The sequence below is a fragment of the Rhinoraja longicauda genome, chromosome 5 (genome assembly GCF_053455715.1).
Source record: "Rhinoraja longicauda isolate Sanriku21f chromosome 5, sRhiLon1.1, whole genome shotgun sequence".
In the NCBI taxonomy this organism is placed as follows: Eukaryota; Metazoa; Chordata; class Chondrichthyes; order Rajiformes; family Arhynchobatidae; genus Rhinoraja; species Rhinoraja longicauda.
In genome coordinates, this window is record NC_135957.1 from 619120 (window position 1) to 641351 (window position 22232).

Genomic DNA, 22232 nt, shown 5'->3' on the forward strand with positions numbered 1-22232 from the left:
GAGAGAGAGAGAGAGAGAGAGAGAGAGAGAGAGAGAGAGAGCGAGGAGAGAGAGAGAGAGAGAGAGAGAGAGAGAGAGAGAGAGAGAGAGAGAGAGAGAGAGAGAGAGAGAGAGAGAGAGAGAGAGAGAGAGAGAGAGAGCTGTTGTTGATGTGATGTTGTATTAGAACTGTGTTTGGACAACCTCCGAGCTTCCTCTACGGCTGATGAGCTGTTGCGTGGAAACAGATCCACTTCACAAAACCTCAAGCCTTGGCTGACATTTCCATACCGTATTAATTTCAGTGCCTTTTCCAGCCCACAGAAGACTAATTGGCCTCCATGGAGAAGCTCTTAAAACAGGAAGGTTCTTTTATCCTGAAGTGAAGTTTTTTTTCTCACGCACGTCAACAACAGGATAACGGATACCTATCTGGTTAATCGCTAAAGCCATCTCGATGAGCAACGAACGGCAGAACAACGAGCGAGTAACTTGGCCAAAGTCATTATAACTCTCAACGTTAGCACTGTGCTTTCTTGTCAAAAGGCAGCCTGTTTGGTCATGAAATGGCGCTGCCATTAACTTTCAAAAGATGAAAATCTCAGGATCAACATTGAATTAGGCCCATAAGTATAAATATTGCCAGGTTTATGAGGTTACTGTGAGGCTACCTTAACTGTAACGGAAAAACTGAGGATAAGTCCCACTTGCATTTTCCTGGCATTTGCTTGCTCTTGAGGGGTAGCAAATTAGATTTTTTTGTCTGGACACACAACTTCATCTTCCTTGTGTGTAGTTCTAGTTGATTGAGTGGCTTTAGACTGTAGGCTTTAGAGATACAGCGCGGAAACAGGCCTTTCGGCCTGCCGAGTCCGTGCCGACCAGTGGTCCCTGTGCATCAACACTATCAGACGCACTAGAAACCATTTACAAATTTTACTGAAGCCAATTAACCGACAAACCTGCATCGTCTTCGGAGTGCGGGAGGAAAACCAGAGCACCCGGAGAAAACACACGCGGTCACAGAGAGAGTGGATGTGGAGAGGATGTTTCCAGTGGTGGCAGAATCTAGAACCAGTGGACACGTCCTCAAAACAAAAGGACTTTCTTTAGAATGGAGATGAGGAAGTTCTTTAGTCAGAGGGTGGTGAATCTGTGGTATTCATTGCCACGGATGGCTGTGGAGGCCAAGTGATTTGGGTACTTTTCATGTGGAGTTTGATAGGTTCTTGATTAGTAAGGACGTCAATGGTTACAGGGAGAAGGTAGGAGAATGGGGTTGAGAGGGAAAGATAGATCAGCCATGGTCGAATGGTGGAGCAGACTCGATGGGCTGAATGGCCTAACTCTGCACCTTATGATCTTGAGTTCCTCATACCAAGGGCATCTACACAGGTGTTTATGTGGCTCAGTGTCAAATCTTGCTTGTCAACACACCTGCGGTCACAGAGAGAGTGTACAAAACTCGGTGCAGACAGCGCGTGTAGTTGGGATGGAGCCCGGATCTCTGGCGCTGTGAGGAAGCAACTTGCCGCAACTCTACTGCCGTGCCTGAGCAGGTAAAGGAGATTAGTTTTACTTGGGCGTCATGTGTGGGCCGAAGGGCCTGTTCATTGGATCAGCTTGTCAAGTCTCTCCCCCTCCGCTGCTGAGATGCTGCTGCTCCAGCAGACCACTCCATAGAAAATGGCTGATGCAACCACCGTGTTGAAGAAGGTCCTTAGGAATGCCCCCTGCACTCCAAAGGACCTGAGTCTCCTCAGCAGGTAAAGTCTGCTCTGGCCCCTTCTGTATAGTGCATTGATATTTTCGGTCCAGTCCAGTTTATTGTTGAGGTAGACACCCAGGTACTTATAAGGTCCACTCTCCCGATGTCCATTCCCTGGATGTTCACCGGTGGCGGGGGGACCTGGCTGCTCCTGCGTAAATCTACCACCATCTCCCTGGTTTTCCCCGCGTTGATCCGGAGGCAGTTCCGCTGGCACCAGACCACAAACTCCTTGATCAGTTCTCTGTACGTCCTGCCATCGTCACCCGTGATGAGGCCGACGATGCAGAGTCGTCAGAGAACTTCTGTAGATAGGAGTCTGCAGAGCTGTGCCTGAAGTCCGCAGTGTACAGGGTGAACAAGAATGGAGCTAGCACTGTTCCCTGCGGAACCCCAGTGCTGCAGACCACCCTGTCCCAGACCAGACCCTTTGTCCTCAAATACTGTGGTCGGTTGGTGAGGTAGTCCAGAATCCAGGATGTGAGGTGGTGATCCTCTCCTGTGCACTCCAGCTTGCCCCCCAGAAGCCCCGGCTGGATGGTGTAGTAGAGTGTACTGGAGAAATCAAAGAACATGATTCTCACAGTGCTATCCGGCTTCTCCAGGTGTGAGAGAGCTCTGTGTCGTAGGCGCAGTCTGGTAGGCGAACTGCAGCGAATTCATTGATGGTCTCACCAGGGGGCGGAGATGGACAAGGGCCCAGTGTCTTCATCCATCTATCTCTGCATTCAAAATATCCACTGACTTGGCCTCCACTGCCTTCTGTGGCAAAGAATTCCACAGATCCGCCACCCTCTGACGAAAGAAATTCCTCATCTGCTTTCTAAAGGAACACCCTTTTATTCTGATACTTTGCCCTCTGGTTCTAGACTCTCCCACTAGTTTAGTTTAGTTTAGTTTAGAGATACAGCGTGGAAACAGGCCCTTCGGCCCGTTGGCTTAGTAACGCTATCCTACACACACTGGGGACAATTTTTTTTGCATTTACCAAGCCAATTAACCCACAAACCTGTACGTCTTTGGAGTGTGGGAGGAAACCGAAGATCTCGGAGAAAACTCACGCAGGTCACGGAGAGAGCGTACAAACTCTGTACAGACAGCGCCCGTAGTCGGGATCAAACCCGGGTCTCCAGGCACTGCATTCGCTGTTTGGCAGCAACTCTACCGCTGCGCCACCATGCCACTAGTGGAAACATCCTCTCCACATCCACTCTATCCTTGCCTTTCATTAGTCTCAATGAGTTTGCCCCTCTTCCTTCTAAACTCCAGCGAGTACAAGCCTTAATCCCCAGATGTCAACTTATTTACATCAGCGAAACCAAACGTAGGCTCGGCGATCGCTTCACTCAACACCTGTGCTCGGTCTGCGTTGGTCTCCCGATGGCCGAGCACTTCAACTCCCCCTCCCATTCCCAGTCTGACCTTTCTGTCATGGGCCTCCTCCAGTGCCATAGTGAGGCCCACCGGAAATTGGAGGAACAGCACCTCATATTTCGCCTGGGCAGCTTGCAGCCCAGTGGTATGAACATTGACTTCTCCAACTTTAGATAGTTCCTCTGTCCCTCTCTTCCTCTCCCCCTTCCCAGATCTCCCTCTATCATTCTGTCTCCACCTATATCCATCCTTTGTCCCGCCCCCCTGACATCAGTCTGAAGAAGGGTCTCGACCCGAAACGTCACCCATTCCTTCTCTCCTGAGATGCTGCCTGACCTGCTGCGTTACTCCAGCATTTTGTGAATAAATACCTTCGATTTGTACCTGCATCTGCAGTTATTTTCTTATATAGCCTTAATCCAGACGTTTGGATGGGTACCCGAACACTGAATGTCTGTATGCCATGAAAAGTTGGCACGAGGCTTGGCTGAAACACCATCCTACATGAGCAGGGCGGCCAACAACTGGAGCAGAGGCAACCTCCATGGCTGGCTCCACATGGAAGCCACTATTTTCCTTGCTTGAGAACTGTGCCATCACTCCTTTACAATGGAACCTCAAAGCTGTCTGAAGTAGGCAGATAGAGGCATCTACACCTCACGCTGCCTCGGCAAGGCCACCAGCATAATCAAGGACCAGTCTCTCTCCCTCATCTCCCCTCTCCCATCAGGCAAGGGGTACAGAAGTGTGAAAACGCACACCTCCAGATTCAGGGACAGTTTCTTCCCAGCTGTTATCAGGCAACTGAACCATCCTATCATCAACTGGAGTGTGGTCCTGACCTACTATCTACCTCATTGGAGACCCTCAGACTATCTTTAATCAGACTTTACCGGACTTTATCTTGCACTCAACGTTATTCCCTTTATCCTGTATCTGTACATTGCACACGGCTTGATTGTAATCATGCGTGAAGGAGAGATATCGGAGGTGCTTCCTTGCCGCTGCTGTGAGACTGCACAACCAGCACTGCTCATAGAAACATAGAAAATAGGTGCAGGAGTAGGCCATTCGGCCCTTCGAGCCTGCACCGCCATTCAATATGATCATGGCTGATCATCCAACTCAGTATCCTGTACCTGCCTTCTCTCCATACCCCCTGATCCCTTTAGCCACAAGGGCCACATCTAACTCCCTCTTAAATTAAGCCAATGAACTGGCCTCAACTACCCTCTGTGGCAGAGAATTCCACAGATTCACCACTCTCTGTGTGAAAAAAAACTTTCTCATCTCGGTCCTAAAAGACTTCCCCCTTATCCTTAAACTGTGACCCCTTGTTCTGGACTTCCCCAACATTGGGAACAATCTTCCTGCATCTAGCCTGTCCAACCCATTAAAAATGTTGTAAGTTTCTATAAGATCCCCCCTCAATCTTCTAAATTCCAGCGAGTACAAGCCAAATCTATCCAGTCTTTTTTCATATGAAAGTCCTGCCATCCCAGGAATCAATCTGGTGAACCTTCTCTGTACTCCCTCTATGGCAAGAATGTCTTTTCTCAGATTAGGAGACCAAAACTGTACGCAATACTCCAGGTGTGGTCTCACCAATGCCCTGTACAACTGCAGCCGAACCTCCCTGCTCCTATACTCAAATCCCCTCGCTATTAATGCCAACATACCATTCGCTTTCTTCACTGCCTGCTGCACCTGCATGCTTACTTTCAAAGACTGGTGTACCACGACACCCAGGTCTCGTTGCATCTCCCTTTCTCCTAATCGGCCACCATTCAGATAATATCCCAGCAGACCAGTCAACAGTAACAGTACAGGAAAAGCACAGTAAATGAAGACAATTATCCTTATCTTTATTTTTGAATGTCTTTATAATGAATGTCTCCTGCTCTCCACTTTGCTGCTGTAACACTGCAAATTTCCCCGGTGTGGGACATATAAAGGAATATATTATAGTCTTTTCACTGACTGGATAGCACGCAGCAAAAATGCTTTTCACCGTATGTCGGTAAATGTGACAATAAACCAAACTGTGGTAAACTAAACTCGAGACATGGCCCCAGGCTGGTGGTATCCACAAGAACTAATAGGGGCGTTAAGGTGGCCCAGTGGTAGAGTTGCTGCTTTACAGCGCCAGAGACCCAGGTACGATCCTGACCACCGGTGCTGTCTGCATAGAGTTTGTACCGCGTGGGTTTTCTCCGGGTGCTCCGGCTTCCTTCCACACTCCCAAGACTTACTTGGCTTCGGCAAGAATCGTACATTGTCCCTCGTGTGCAGGATGACGTGATTGCTGGTCGGCGCGGAGTCAGAGGGCGGAAGGGCCTGTTTCCGCGCCATATCTCTAAACCTCTAAACTAAACTAAATGTGTTAAGTTGCCCAAAAGCGAGGCAGCTCGGATTACACTACATATTTCACACGAGACACGAATAAGCTTATATTTCCCACAGCCTCTTTTTTTTAATGGGGATGATTAATGAACTTTAATTTGAGGCTGCAATGCAGTTGCAGTTGTGGTAAGGATAATCTGACCACATTCATTTGCAATCGCAGCATGGTCGGGATTTTATTTCCAATGTCATGATACGTGTATGCAAGCATGTTGAGTTATTAAAGTTGGACATGTGGATGGCAGGTCTTGCCAGGCCTCATACTGATGTTAAGTATGAGTACTAGCAGATGATCCTGCGTGCTTGGGACTGATTGCCAGGACCTTGAGCAATCGTAGTTTCATGCTCATTCAACAGTGAAACTCCTTTCGCCAATGATAAATGGTTGAAAAAAATCAGCGAAACCAGAAAGAAATTGGGGCGCTTTCCAAGGGGGAATGGAAGGAAATCCAGGGATGAGTTTTGATGTGCGTTAATCTTTCATTTTACTTTTTCGACATGATGGTGGAAAGAGTGCAGGGAAGATTTACGAGGACGTTGCCAGGTCTCGAGGGCCTGAGCTATGGGGTAGAGGTTGGGCAGGCGAGGACTTCATTCCTTGGAGCGCAGGAGGCTGAGGGAAGATCTTATAGAGGTGCTTAAAATCATGAGGGGGTCTAGATAGGGTGAATGCGCACTCTTTTACCCAGAGTAGGGAAATCAAGAATAAGGGGGGGACAGAGGTTTCAGGTGCGAGGAGAAGGATTTGATGGAACGTGAGGGGCAACTTTTTCACACAGAGGGTGATGGGTATATGGAACGAGCTGCTGCAGGAAGTACTAAAACTCTTGTTTGTTTATTTGTTTGTTCCTGAACTGCAGCCAAAACGCTACACGATAGCGCGATAATTTTAGGCCCACCTTACTCACCGTCGTCCCTTTGGTGCTAATGGAAGAAGTTTCAGTGAAAGCGGTGTTCTATTTTTAGTTATTCACATTTTAAAGTTTAAATCTATCTCCTAGGGAGGGAGGGGGGGAGGGAGGGGGGAGGGAGGATAAGGGGGGTTGAGGGAGATGTAGTGGGGGGGGAGGGGAAGGGGGGAGGGGAAGGGGAGAGGGGGATGGGGAGGGAGCGCGGGAGGGGAGGGGGGAGGAGGGAGGAGGGGAGGGGGAGGGGGAAGGGAGAAGGGGGTGGGGCGAGGGGGGAGGGGTGAGGGGGAGAAGAGGGTGCTGCACCAATGCAGGAGAGGTTTAGGCCCAACAGGTCCACTTGGTCTAGTAACATTTAAAAGACATTTGGACAGGTACATGGCTAGGAAATGTTTGGAGGGATATGGGACAACCACAGGCAGGTGGGACTAGCGTAGGTGAGGCAGGCATGGACACGCTGGGCCGAAGGGTCTATTTCCACGTTGTGTGACTGTATGACTCTGACTATAAGCATATTTTCAAGTTCCTTCTTCATCAGTGACTAACTACCATGAGCTTCCTCCACAGATTCCAACAGGATCCACATAAATCAACAGGCAGCAGCAGCAGGGCCCCTTCACTCTCCAGCAGTTCATTAGGACAGGCATCCTGGAAAGCTGGCTGCATCGGGAGAGCTGAGACCTATTTTTAGGCGCCGCGTGTCAGGATCTAATTGGAGCCGCTCCGGGATGGGAAACTGTCGGGATGGCTGAGAAGCTGCAGCTTCTCTCTTCCGCTATTCCCTCTGGGAACGTCAGCGTTTGTTTCCGTGGCCTGCTCTGCGGACGGGCCAGGTTGTTCATCACTGCAGCTGCTGCAGCAGCAGCGAGCTTTGTGCCTCTGCGCTGTCTAGAACATTGCGTGGTTTTGCGATGTTTAAATGTGACCTCTCTTGCTCCTTCCTTGGGTGGAGGGGAGTGTGGTGCGAGCAGGGAAGCGGGGAGCGGTGCAAGGATTTTGCCCAAGAGTCTATTCCTTGTCTTCATGTCTAGACAGCAAGCGTTATAAGTCTTCTGACAGTGAAGTCTTTTCCATCAATTTTCAGTTGTATGAATCTATTTCCCAAAGGAGGCATTATTTATTTTTCCTATGATTCAAACATTACTCTTGCAGGGCGCAAATATGGGAAGCTGAGCGTAGACTCGGCGACCGTTTCGCCGAACACTTGCATTCGGTTCGCCAAGGATCTCCCGGTTGCCGACCATTATAACTCCCCTTCCCATTCCCACGCTGACCATTCTGTCCTGGGCCTCCATTGCCAGAGTGAGGCCACGCGCAAACTGGAGGAACAGCACCTCATACTCCACATGATGGGTATTTTTAGAAAGCGCTGCTTTCAATGAAACTTCTTCCATTAGCACCAAAGGGACGACGGTGAGTGGTGATGGAGGCAGATACAATAGTGGTTTATAACTCTGAAGAAGGATCTCAACCCGAAACGTCACCTATTCCTTTTAGTTTAAGCTTCTTTCTCGCTTTAATTTTTAGAGATACAGCACGGAAACAGGGTCTTCGGCCCACCGAGTCCGCAGCGACCAGCTATCCCCGCACACTAACACTATCCTACACACACCAGGGACAATTTAATTTATACCAAGCCAATTAACCGACAAACCTGCACGTCTTTGGAGTGTGGGAGGAAACCGAAGATCTCGGAGAAAACCCACGCAGGTCACGGGAAGAACGTACAAACTCCGTACAGACGGCGCCCGTAGTCGGGATTGAACCCGGGTCTGTGGTGCTGTAGGTCAGTAGCTCTACGCTGCTCCAGAGATGCTGCCTGACCCACTGAGTTACTCCAGCACTTTGTGACTTTTGGAAAGGGCACATGGATATTCAGGGTATGGAGGGGGTATGGATCACTTGGTGACAGAGGAGATTAGTTTATCTTGGCATCATGTTGGGCACGGACATTGTGGGCCCGTTCCTGTGCTGTACTGTTCTTGTTCTAATGAAGGCCTATGGGGGGCTGCCACTGAAGGAGTAGAGGCTAGTAGTGGTCAGCTATGGTCACACTGAGTGGAGGGACAGGCTTGAGAGGTCAAATTGGCTGAATCCTGCTCCCGTTTCCCTGCATCCTTGTGTTCAACATGAACTCTGCATCATAACTTTGTGTACAGTGGGGCATCATTGTTCAGGATCCGAATCTACCAATGGGAACTCTGGTAGCAGCTACACTCTGTACTCTGTTCCTAAAATGTGATTCAATTTACTTCGATGGTGTTGAATTTCAGAAATAAGTTTAGTTTAGTTTAGAGATACAGCGCGCAAACAGGCCCTTCGGCCCACCGAGTCCGTGCCGACCAGCGATCCCCGCACACTAACATTATCCTACACACTGGGGACAATTTACAATTTTCATCAAAGTTACAATTTACACAATTTTCACCAAAATTTACAATTTTCACCAAAGTTTTCATCAAATTACAATTTTGACCTACAATTTTGAGATAGACACAAAAAGCTGGAGTAACTCAGCGGGTCAGGCAGCATCTCTGGAGAAAAGGAATAGGTGACGTTTCGGGTCAAGACTCTTCTTCAGACTGAGTGTCGGGGGAAAGGGAAACGAGAGGTATAGACGGATATGGAACAAATGAATGAAAGATATGCCAGAAAGTAACGATGATAAAGGAAACAGGCCATTGTTAGCTGTGTGCTCGGTGAGAATGAGTTACAGACAATGCGACTCAACAAACGACTTTGAAGTTGGCACGACCTGGGTGAGGAAGGGACAGAGAGAGAGAGATGGAATGCAAAGGTCACTTCAAGTTAGAGAAATCAATATTCATACCACTGGGGTGTAATCTGGCACTGTAAGGCAGCAACTCTACCGCTGTGCCACCGTGCTGTCCCAGGATAGAGTTGTTGATGCACAATAAGAGCACAGCCAAACACTATTTAATGTCGTTAAGTCAAGAGAAGCATGCAGTGCGGAAACAGGTCCTGTGTACCACTAAGTCCACACCAACCATCAACCACCCAGTTACACTAATCCCTATATTTTTCCTTTTAAAAAAAATACTTATCCTTATATTTCTCCCCACATTCCCATCCATTCCCCTCATGTTCTGTAATTCACCTGCACACTGGGGGCAATTTACAGCGGCAAATTAACCTACGAACCCACACGTCTTTGACCCAAAGAATGGATCGACTGGGCTTGCATTCACTGGAATTTAGAAGGATGAGAGGGGATCTTCTAGACAATAGACAATAGGTGCAGGAGTAGGCCATTCGGCCCTTCGCGCCAGCACCGCCATTCACTGTGATCATAGCTGATCATCCACAATCAATACCCCATTCCTGCCTTCTCCCCATACCCCCTGACTCTGCTATCTTTAAGAGCTCTATCTAGCTCTCTCTTGAATGCATCCAGAGAATTGGCCTCCACTGCCTTCTGCGGCAGAGAATTCCACAGATTCACAACTCTGGGTGAAAAAGTTCTTCCTCATCTCCGTTCTAAATGGCCTACCCCTTATTCTTAAACTTTTTATAGAAACATAAAATTCTTAAGGGATTGGACAGGCTAGATGCAGGAAAAATGTTCCCCATGTTGGGGGAGTCCAGAACCAGAGGTCCCAGTTTAAGAATAAGGGGTAGGCCATTTTGGACAGAGATGAGGAAAAACATGTTTAGACAGAGAGTTGTGAATCTGTGGAATTCTCTGCCACAGAAGGCAGTGGAGGCCAATTCACTGGATGTATTCAAGAGAGAGTTAGATTTAGTTCTTAGGGTTAACGGAATCAAGGGATATGGGGAGAAAGCAGGAACGGTGTACTGATTGTGGATGATCAGCCATGATCACATTGAATGGCGGTGCTGGCTCGAAGGGCCGAATGGCCTACTCCTGCACCTATTTTCTGTTTCTATAAGGGGAAATAAGCAAGACTCTGGGTCTCTGGCATCATGAGGCAGTGGCTCCATTTGCTGCACCACTGTGCCTTCCACATTAGGTACCAGAGCTCTGATACGCACCTGGTTTATCTCAATAGGCTGTCATTATAACAATAATCTACTTTCATTTACTAAAGAACAATCCTCACCTGAAATGTCGCCTATCCACGTCCACCAAATGATGCCTAACCTGGTTGAGTTACTCCAGCACTGTGTTCTGTGCAAGATTCTAGCTTCTGCAGTTTTCTGTTTTAATTTACTCCTGCTCTAGTTTAGTTTAGTTTAGAGATCTCGCATGGAAGCAGCCCTTTTGGCACACTGAGTCCCGCTCCGACCAGGTATTACCGTGCACTAGCACTGTCCTACACACTGGGGACAATTTACAATTTTTACTGAGGCCAATCAACCTCATTTCTAAACATGGCCTTTCAATTTAGAACGGAGATGAGGAAGAACTTTTTCAGTCAGAGAGTGGTGAAGGTGTGAAATTCTCTGCCTCAGAAGGCAGTGGAGGCCAGTTTGTTGGATGCTTTCAAGAGAGAGCTGGATAGAGCTCTTAAGGATAGCGGAGTGAGGGGGTATGGGGAGAAGGCAGGAACAGGGTACTGATTGAGAGTGATCAGCCATGATCGCATTGAATGGCGGTGCTGGCTCGAAGGGCTGAATGGCCTACTCCTGCACCTATTGTCTGTTGTCTATTGTCTATAATATAGAATCAGAAGAAGAATCAGAATAGCCTTATAAGAAAATAACTGCAGATGCTGGTACAAATCGAAGGTATTTATTCACAAAATGCTGGAGTAACTCAGCGGGTCAGGCAGCACCTCAGGAGAGAAGGAATGGGTGACGTTTCGGGTCGAGACCCTTCTTCAGACTGATGTCTGCGGGGCGGGACAAAGGAAGGATATAGGTGGAGACAGGAAGATAGAGGGAGATCTGGGAAGGAGGAGGGGAAGGGAGGGACAGAGGAACTATCTAAAGTTGGAGAAGTCGATGTTCATACCACTGAGCTGCAAGCTGCCCAGGCGAAATATGAGGTGCTGTTCCTCCAATTTCCGGTGGGCCTCACTACGGCACTGGAGGAGGCCCATAACAGAAAGGTCAGACTGGGAATGGGAGGGGGAGTTGAAGTGCTCGGCCACCGGGAGATCAGATTGGTCAATGCGGACCAAGCGCAGGTGTTGAGTGAAGCGATCGCCGAGCCTGCGCTTGGTTTCGCCGATGTAAATAAGTTGACATCTAGAGCAGCGGATGCAATAGATGAGGTTGGAGGAGGTGCAGGTGAACCTTTGTCTCACCTGGAAAGACTGTTTGGGTCCTTGGATGGAGTTGAGGGGGGAGGTAAAGGGACAGGTGTTGCATCTCGTGCGGTTGCAGGGGATGGAAAGTGCCCGGGGATGAGGTGGTTTGGGTAGGAAGGGACGAGTGGACCAGGGAGTTACGGAGGGAACGGTCTCTGCGGAACGCAGAGAGGGGAGGGGATGGGAAGATATGGCCAGTGGTGGGGTCCCATTGTAGGTGATGGAAATGTTGGCGGATGATTTGTTGGATCCGCTGGCTGGTGGGGTGGAAGGTGAGAACGAGGGGGATTCTGTCCTTGTTACGAGTGGGGGGAGGGGGAGCAAGAGCGGAGCTGCGGGATGTAGAAGAGACCCTAGTGAGAGCCTCATCTACAATGGAAGAGGGGAAGCCCCGTTTCCTGAAGAATGAGGACATCTCTGAAGCCCTAGTGTGAAACACCTCATCCCGGGCGCAGATGCGGCATAGATGGAGGAATTGGGAGTAGGGGATAGACTTTTTGCAGGGGACCGAGTGGGAAGAAGTGTAGTCCAGATAGCTGTGCGAGTCAGTGGGTTTATAGTAAATGTCCGACACTAGTCTGTCTCCTGTGATGGAGATGGTGAGGTCCAGAAACGGGAAGGAGATGTCGGAGATAGTCCAGGTATATTTAAGGGCAGGATGGAAATTGGAAGTGAAGTGTATGAAGTCAGTGAGTTCTGCATGGGTGCAAGAGGTAGCACCAATGCAGTCATCGATGTAGCGGAGGTAGAGTTCGGGGATGGGGCCAGTGTACGTCTGGAACAGGGATTGTTCGACGTACCCGACAAAGAGGCAGGCGTAGCTAGGGCCCATGCGTGTGCCCATAGCTACGCCTCTGGTTTGGAGGAAGTGGGAGGAGTCAAGTAATTCAGTGGGTCAGGCAGCATCTCTGGAGAACATAGATAGGTGGCGTTTCAGCATGAGAGCCTTCCCTAAACGTCACCTGACCATGTTCCACAGAGATGATGCCTGACCCACTGAGTTACTCCACCATTTTATGGCCTTTCACTCCTTCATCACTGTTTCTGGTGCTGTTCATTGTAGGTCTCATGCAGTGGTGAATAGTTATGGAGTCATAGAGTGATACGACGTGGAAACAAGCCCCTCGGCCCAATTTTCCCACACCGACCAACATGTCCCATCTACACTAGTCCCACCTGCCCGCATTTGTCCCATATCCATCTCAACCAGAGAGTTGGGAATCTGTGGAATTCTCTGCAACAGAAGGCAGTGGAGGCCAATTCACTGGATGAATTAAAAAGAAAGTTAGATAGAGCTCTAGGGGCGAGCAGAATCAAGGGATATGGGGAGAAGGCAGGCACGGGTTACTGATTGTGGATGATCAGCCATGATCACAATAAATGGCGGTGCTGGATCGAAGAGCCAAATGGCCTCCTTCTGCACCTATTTTCTATGTTTTCTATGTTTAAACCTACCCAATACATGTACCTGTCTAACTGCTTCTTAAGTTGCGATAGTCCCTGCCTCAACTACCTCCTCCGGCAGCTCGTTCCATACATCCACCACTCTTTGTGTGAAAATGTTACCCTTAAGGTTCCTATTAACTCTTTCCCCCATCCTAAACCTTTGTTCTCTGATTCTCGATTCCTGAACGAAATACCGGTGGCGCAGCGGTAGAGTTGCTGCCATACAGCGAATGCAGCGCCAGAGACTCAGGTTCGATCCTGACTACGGGCGCTGTCTGTACGGAGTTTGTACGTTCTCCCCGTGCCCTGCGTGGGTTTTCTTCGAGATCTTCGGTTTCCTCCCACACTCCAAAGACATGCAGGTTTGTAGGTTAATTGGCTGGGCAAATGTAAAAATTATCCCTAGTGTGTGTAGGATAGTGTTAGTGTGTGGGGATTGTTGGGCGGCGCGGACCTGGTGGGCCGAAGGGCCTGTTTCTGCGCTGTATCTCTAAATCAAATCAAAATGCCGTCCTTTTTGGCGACTGTTCATTGATGGCTTACCTCTGCTTCAGAAGATGTTTGTTGTCTTCAATGGTCACGTTGTCTGCATGGTCCCTCCTGAAGATCTCAAAAGCCTGCTGCCGTCCGAGGGACATCTCCCCTGCTGAGAGACAGATGGAAGGCAGAACACAACTCAGTCAGTGAGTATATTCTTTGTAAATATCTGAACGCAGACGTGGCTGAGATCGTAGAAAATAGACGGAATATAGTAGAGCAAACGAATGAAAGATAATTAAAAAGCAACGATTTAGATTTTTTTAGATTTAGAGATTCAGCACAGAAACAGGCCCTTCGGCCCACCGGGTCCGCGCCGCCCAGCGATCCCCGCACATTAACGCTATCCTACACACACTAGGGACAATTTTTACATTTGCGCAGCCAATTAACCTACATACCTGCACGTCTTTGGAGTGTGGGAGGGAACCGAAGATCTCGGAGAAAACCCACGCAGGTCACGGGGAGAACGTACAAACTCCGTACCGTACAGCACTCGTAGTCAGGATCGAACCTGAGTCTCCGGCGCTGCATTCGCTGTAAGGCAGCAACTCTACCGCTGCGCCACCGTGCCGCCCGTTGATCAATGAGGAGCCCACAATGGTCAATTGTTGGCTGTGGGGTAGGTGATAACGAGTGGATACAAGCAGTGAAACTCAGTGGACAACAGTGAAATTAGTACGATGACTAGGATGGGGGAGAGTGGGCGGTGAGAGAGAGGATGCAAGGGATGCAAGGGTTACTTGAAGTCAGAGAAATCAATTTTCATATCGCTGGGTTGTATGCTTCGCAAGCAAAATCTCAGGAAAAATAAGTCAGGCTGATTGGGGTGTGTGTGTGTAGGAAGGAACTGCAGATGCTGATTTAATCTGAAGATACACACAATAAGCTGGAGTAACTCAGCGGGACAGGCAGCATCTCTCGAGAGAAGGAATTGGTGACATTTCGGGTCGAGACCCTTCTTCCGACTGAGAGTCAGGAGACAGGGAGACGAGAGATACAGACGGTGATGTGGAGAGATATAGAACAAATTAATGAAAGATATGCAAAAAAGTAATGATGATAAAGGAAACAGGCCATTGTTAGCTGTTTGCTAGGTGAGAACGAGAAGCTGGTGCGAGTTTGGAGGGATGGAGAGAGAGGGAGTGTAGGGGTTACTTGGTTAGAGAAGTCAATGTTCACGAGCTGCTGGGGTGTAAGCTGTCCAAGCGAAATACGAGGTGCTGTTCCTCCAATTTGCATTTGGCCTGACAGTGGAGGAGGCCCAGGACAGAAAGGTCAGTGTGGGAATGGGAAGGGGAGTTAAAGTGTTTGGCAACCGGGAGATCACGGTTACTCTTCGTCATCTGCAGGAAAGGTTCTGAAATGTCAACTATCAGTCAATAAAGGATGGCAAGCAATTTTTTTGTGGGTGTTCAGGCACCAGCCAAAACCACCAGACATATTTTAACATCCTGCGTCGGAAGGAAATGCAGATGCTGGTTTACACCGAAGATAGACACGAATCGCTGGAGTGTTCGGCTAATATCAGTCTAAACCCTCGTATACCTTGAAATCCTTCATTAACTTTCCCAGGTTTCCTAGTCTTCGTGGCTTTCTCCGAATGTGAGAAAATGGGATTAGTAGGGATGGACCTGAAAGTGGGCATGGATGCGATCAACTAATGGGCCTGCTTCTGTGCTGCATAACTCTATGACTCGGTGATCTGCTGGCTAGTGGAAATCCTGCCGATTTAGTCCAGTTCAGTTCAGTGTAGTTTATTGTCACGTGTACCGAGGTACAATGAAAAGCTTTTGTTGCGTCCCAACCAGGCAGCGGAAAGACAATACATGATGACACTTGACCCAATTACAGTGTGTACATACATGATAAGGGAATAATGTTTAGTGCAAGGTTAATCCAGCAAAGTCTGATCAAGGATAGTCCTTCGAGGGACACCAAAGAGGTAGATAGTAGTTCAGCACTGCTCGCTGGTTGTGGTGGGATGGTTCAGTTGCCTGATAACAGCTGGGAAGAAACTGTCCCTGAATCTGGAGGTGTGCGTTTTCACACTTCTATAGAGAATAAGTGTGGAAACACAGTGGCCACACTGACCATCGATCACTCGTTCACACTAGTTCTACGTTATCCCACTTTCTCATCCACTCCCTGTACGCTCGGGAGCAATTTACAGAGGGCCGATTAACCTGCAAATTGTTTCGTTTCCTCCCGCGAGTCTTGGTAATGTGGGAAGAAACTGGAGCACCCGGAGAAAAACCCACGCGGGTCACGGGGAGAACGTACAAACTCCACACACATAGACAGCGCCGTGGTCAGGATTGAATCGCGGTTGCTGGTGCTATGAGGCTGCACCACTGTGCCACTGGGGCATTGTCTTCAGGGTCTATGTTAGTTGGGTTCCAGGCCGCTCACGGTTGGAACCTGCACCTTCACCACATAGTGTTGAAGTGTTGTTACTCCAGCAACTCTTCCCTCTTTATTCCCCTCACCATCTCTGCATACCACAAGCCGGGCCCATTGATAAGAATACAACAGGCTCATCACCAGCGCACCGAGTCCGCGCCCACGGCCATCACTCTGTACACCAGCACTAGGGGCAATTTTACCGAAGCCAATTAACCTACAAACCCGTACGTCTTTGGAGTGTGGGAGGAAACCGGAGCTCCCGGAGAAAACCCAGGCGGGTCACGGGGAGAACGTACCCGCGGGTCACGGGGAGAACTCCGTACAGACAGCGCCCGTGGTCGGGATGGAGCCCGGGTCTCTGGCGTTGTGAGGCAGCAGCTCTGCCGCCGCGCCACCGTGCCTCCCTCATGTCCTTGCACATTCTCCCTGTGACCACGTGGGTTTCCTCCGGGTGCTTCGGTTTCCTCCCGCATCCGAAAGGCGTGCGGGCCGGTAGGTTAATTGGCTTCTGTAAATTGTCCCCTAGTGTGCAGGGTGTGGTGAATGGGAAAGTGTGTCAAAGGGGGATCGAGGGCGGGCGTGGACTCGGTGGTCTAAAGGACCTGTTTCCATGCTGTATCTTTCCTTGAATTCATTAAAAACCCACAATACCACACAATAGCACTGGCAGTTTGTTTATCGTGATTTCCTGGAAAGGGAACTGCATGGGGCTGGATGATTGGGATGGAGTCATTTACAAAATAGGCAAAGAGTACTTAAACATCTTTAGTCTGTTTAGCTACGGAAAAAGAAGGTCACGCTTGCAGTTTACTGGCACACACAGACAAACAGTGACCCTGTCGGACAGAGGAAGACTTTCCATTCCACCAAAACTCTTAAAATCTGTGTCCCAACAAAGGTCACAAAATTCTCGAGTAACAGCGGGTCAGGCGGCATCTCTGGGGAAAAAGAATAGGTGACGTTTCGGGTCGGAACCCATCTTCAGGCAGTCTGAAGAAGAGTCCCGACTCGAAACGCCACCCATCCTTTTTCTCCAGAGGTGCTGCCTGACCCGCTGAGTTACTCCAGCACTCTGTGTCTATCTCCGGTGTAAACCCGCATCTGCAGTTCCTTCCTACACAGTATGTTTTTACCACTCTGGAAGCTTGGGACTCCTACAGTGAAAAGATGTATATTGCATGCTATCATAGAAACATAGAAAATAGGTGCAGGAGGAGGCCATTCGGCCCTTCCAGCCAGCACCGCCATTCATTGTGATCATGGCTGATCATCCGCAATCAGTAACCCGTGCCTGCCTTCTCCCCATACCCCTTGATTCCACTAGCCCCCAGAGCTCTATCTAACTCATACAAATCAGACAATACTCTACGTAAATACAAGTTAAACTCAAGTTCAATGTATAGAAGATACAACAGAAAGATACAGAGTGCAGAGGTTGGACCGACTTGGATGGTTTTCTTTGGAATGCTAGTGGTTGCAGAATAGAAGTATATAAAATGATTACAGTCAAGAGTTTTTTTTCAGGATTGAAGATCGAAGGCCAGAGGGCACAGCTTAAAGATGAGCAGGGCAAGGTTTAAAGGAGACTAGACCAAGTGGACCCGTTGGGCCCAAACCTCTCCTGCATTGGTGCAGCACCCTGTCCTCCCCCCCACTCCCCTCTCTCCCCAACCCCCCCTCCACTCTCCCTTCTCCCCCACTCCCCCCTCCCTCCCTCCTCCCCTCCCCCTCTCCTCCTTTTAAACTTAAAAATGTGAATAACTTTAAATATATAACACCGATTTCAATGAAACTACTTGCACTATCACTAAAGTGACAATGGTGAGTAAGGTGGGCCTAAAATTGTCGCGCTATCGTGTAGCGTTTTGGCTGAAGTTCAGTCACAAACAAGATAACAAACGAGAGTTTTCATATATAGATGTCTGGAGCAAGTTCTTTTACAAAGAAACTAGTGAGTGCCTGGAAGGCGCTGCCGGGGGTGGTAGTGGAGGCCTACATGATAGTAGTCATTAAGAGTCTGAAGAAGGGTCTCGACCCGAAACGTCAACCATTCCTTCACTCCTGAGATGCTGCCTGACCTGCTGAGTTAATCCAGTATTTTGTGAATAAATACCTTCCATTTGTACCAGCAACTGCAGTTATTTTCTTATAAGAGGCTTTTGGACGTGGATTACGCTGAGGCAGATTCGATTTGGTCTCTGCATCATGGTTGGCACAGGCATTGGGGGCCAAAGGGCTTATTCCTGTCCTGTACTGTTCTATGTTCCACAAGCTTCAGCATTGTAGCGCACCAGTTCCATAGACAAAGTCTAATGTCCGCAATGGGGTAGAGGTGAATCGGACAGTATCCTAGCTTATGGAAGGGCCATTCAGAAGCCTGATAACAGAGGGGAGAAACGTTGCAGCTCGCAGTAACGTGGATTGCTGGGAGCTTCCCGACTGCACTAAAATGTTGGATTCCACCTGGGAGCTGGCATGGAACACAAGCATCTTTACTTCACTTTAGAGATACAGCGTGGAAACTGGCCCTTCGGCCCACCGAGTCCGCAGCGACCAGCGATCACCCCGCACACTAACACTATCCTACACACACCAGGGACAATTTACAATCTTACCGAAATCAATTAAAACCTACAAACCCGTATGTCTTTGGAGTGTGGGAGGAAACCGGAGCACCCGGAGAAAACCCACGTGGTCACAGGAAGAACGTACAAACTCCGTACAGACAGCACCCATAGTCAGGATCGAACCCGGGTCTCTGGCGCTGTAAGGCAGCAACTCTACCGCTGCAGTTACACATGGCACTATATCTCCATAAATTCCAATGGGAGTTAAAGGTATGAGACGTAACCCATGGGTCATTTACATTAACTGAGTTGTTTTAAATTGTTTTTGAGTACTTTCCAGTGACATTTTATTTTAAATTTTATGACTTTAATTTCCTTGATAGTACGTTCAATAGTTTTTGAATATTTCTTCTCGTAGATCTTTCAATTGCGAATTGCAGAGATTTCTTTTATGCCTTTGATAGATTTGGCACAATCTGGTCGGCATGATTAAAAATTGACAAATGTTCAGTTTAGTCTAGTTTAGTTCAGAGATACAGCACGTCCTTTTAGCTCCAGCAATTAAGCACGTGCAAAATTTACAGATCAATGAACTGTGTTAACGGGTGATAAGGTTCGAGAAACAAAGAAGAGGAAACATAGAAACATAGAAAATAGGTGCAGGAGTAGGCCATTCGGCCCTTCGAGCCTGCACCGCCATTCAATATGATCATGGCTGATCATCCAGCTCAGTAACCTGTACCTGCCTTCTCTCCATACCCCCTGATCCCTTTAGCCACAAGGGCCACATCTAACTCCCTCTTAAATATAGCCAACGAACTGGCCTCAACTACCTTCTGTGGCAGAGAATTCCACAGACTCACCACTCTCTGTGTGAAGAAATGTTTTCTCATCTCGGTCCTAAAAGACTTCCCCCTTATCCTTAAGCTGTGACCCATGGTTCTGGACTTCCCCAACATCGGGAACAATCTTCCTGCATCTAGCCTGTCCAACCCCTTAAGAATTTTATATGTTTCAATAAGATCCCCCCTCAGTCTTCTAAATTCCAGCGAGTATAAGCTAAATTCCAGCGAGAAGAAAACCTACATCTGATGTTGCACTCTGCTCTAAAAAAAAAGGTAGGACACTTATATAATTACGTCAAACGCTGTGGAATAATATGCAAAAGCAAATCTGGTTTTCGAATCAAAGGTCATAGCTGTTGAAAACTTCTAATTTCATTTATCCCGACGCTGGCTCATAAATAGCATTACCATAAATGGCCACAAAGAGTTGACCTTAAAATCAGCTACAGTAGGTTCTGGATCATTTTCCTGCTTGGATCCGGTGCAAAATAAACAAGCAATTGCAAACAGATGCAACTTAGTTCGCCTTTTGCAACAAGAAGCCGAGCTGATTACAGGATGAGCTCATTCATTAACTTGTGGCACACAGTGCGTTTGTTTATCCTCAAACAAGGTTGCTGGGGTGAGGGAGACGCAAAAAGACTGCGGAAGCTGGGATGCTGAGGGGGAAATGAAAATTCCGGAGGGAGACAGCGAGTCAGACAGAAAGAGAGGTCCCAGAATGAAACGTCTTCGGTCCATTCCCTCCACAGATGCTGCCTGACTCGCTGCGTTTCTCCTCTACTTTGCTTTTCGTATGGGGGGGAAACGAGCTATTTGCGCAATTTCCCCGAGTCTGGTGGTGCGCGCTTTCGAGCTTCTGTACCTTCTGCCGGACAGGAGCAGGGAGAAGAATTCTCTGCCTCAGAAGGCAGTGGAGGCCAATTCGCTGGATGCTTTCAAGAGAGAGCTAGATAGAGCTCTTAAAGATAGCGGAGTCAGGGGGTATGGGGAGAAGGCAGGAACGGGGTACTGATTGTGGATGATCAGCCATGATCACAGTGAATGGCGGTGCTGGCTCGAAGGGCCTTAAGGCCTCCTCCTACACCTATTGTCTATTGCCTAAGAAGGAATAACTGGGGTGGGATAAGTCGTTGATTGTGTGTAGAAAGGAACAAAGTGCTGGAGTAACTTTGAGTTCCCAGTAACTCTGGGAAGAACAATGAAGGATCCGGCGTGGGGGAGCCGACATGTGGAAGGGAGAGATGGCCCTTTGTCAGCACCGTATGGGCGAGTATTTGCATGCTCTGGGTAATTTCACTGTGCCTTGTCACGTGTGACAATAAAGGATTCCATTCCATAACTCAGCGGGTCAGGCAGCATCTCCGGAGAAAAAGGATAGGTGACGTTTCGGATGGGGACCCTTCTTCAGACTAATTAGAGTTGCTGCCTCACAGTGACAGAGACTTGGGTTCCATCCTGACAATTTTTATTTTTTTATTTTTTTTTATTTTTTAAATATATATAAAAGTTTTATTCCAAAGAAAAACATACAAACATACTAAGCAAAATGCGATCAAACAAAAGCCGCCTGTATCGGCAGTTTACAAATTAAACAATTATCACATTAAAATCCCGCCATCTCTGTCAACAATACATTCAACCCCCCGCGGCGACCAGCGTTCCCGGACCAGCCTCCAGAGTCCCCGTGGACACCGTGTGTACGTGTTCCCTCTCCAGGGACACGCGGGCACGGACGTAAGCCCGGAACAGGGGTAGGCAGCCGACTTCTGTGAGGCCGTCGACTGCCCGCTGCCTGGACCCGCGGATGGCCATCTTGGCCAGGCCCAGGAGCAGACCGACAGGGAGAACCCCTCCTCCCTCCTGACCCTCCCCCCTCTGTACCGGGTGCCCAAAAATTAAAAGCGTAGGGCTAAAATTGAGCCAGAACTTGAGGAGCAGCCCCTTCAGATACTGGAACAGGGGCTGTAACCTCACGCACTCTGTATACAAATGGTACACGGTCTCCTCCTCACCGCAGAAGCGACAGGCGGCAGACGAGACCGTGAACCGGCTCAAGTACCTGTTACAGGCTATAGCCTTATGCAACACTCTCCACCCCAAGTCCCCGATGTAAAGCGGGAGGACCCCCTTATAGAGAGACCTCCACTGGGGACCGCTCCCGCCGTCAGGTGGTAACACGGACCACCAGGGCGTGTCCGGACGGAAGACGAGAGCGAGGAAGTGGAGAGTGTGCAGGAGCAGCCTGTACAAGACGCGCCTCTCCGCGTCACGGAACGGCACGCTGGGCATCTGGGAAAGGCGGCTCATATTGCGTGGGGCCGGCTCTCGGGAAGGGACCCGTGCCGTGGGCCCGATGAGCAATTCCGACGGAGCGGGGGTAAGCCCAGTCGGAATCGCTCCACGCACACGCCTCTACTCGACACCCACCGTGACAGGGTGAGGACCGGCCCCCTCACAACCACAGCACCCCCCTCCCCCTGAGGAGCAGCGCCCTGGCTGAAGGTGACCAAATTCCTGGCTCTCAGGAGATCACGGTAAAAACCAGGCAACTCCCGCCTAGCGCGCTGACTCATGCCCGCTACCGGGAGCCGTGATCCCTCCTGGAGGCAGCGCCCCTGGCAGAAAAAGTACGTGGCCAGCGAGTGCCATCTGGGAGGGCACTCGGAGTGCACGTACCTCTGCAAGGTCCTGAGTCGGAGGGCTGCCACCTGAGTGCGGACGCAGACCAGCGCCTGACCGCCCTCCTCCAACGGGAGACTCAG

The 22232-nt window shown here is 49.2% G+C and overlaps 1 protein-coding gene across 2 annotated transcripts in view; it reads right to left on the reverse strand.

Annotated features, from left to right (window-relative positions):
- The window catches only part of kif6 (kinesin family member 6), a 466382-nt gene that overhangs the window by 138189 nt on the left and 305961 nt on the right, over positions 1 to 22232 (reverse strand). For both annotated transcript variants that reach the window (XM_078398770.1, XM_078398768.1), the window contains exon 14: positions 13656 to 13758. In XM_078398770.1, coding sequence (XP_078254896.1) covers positions 13656 to 13758 — 103 coding nt within the window. The remainder of the gene's footprint in view (positions 1 to 13655; positions 13759 to 22232) is intronic.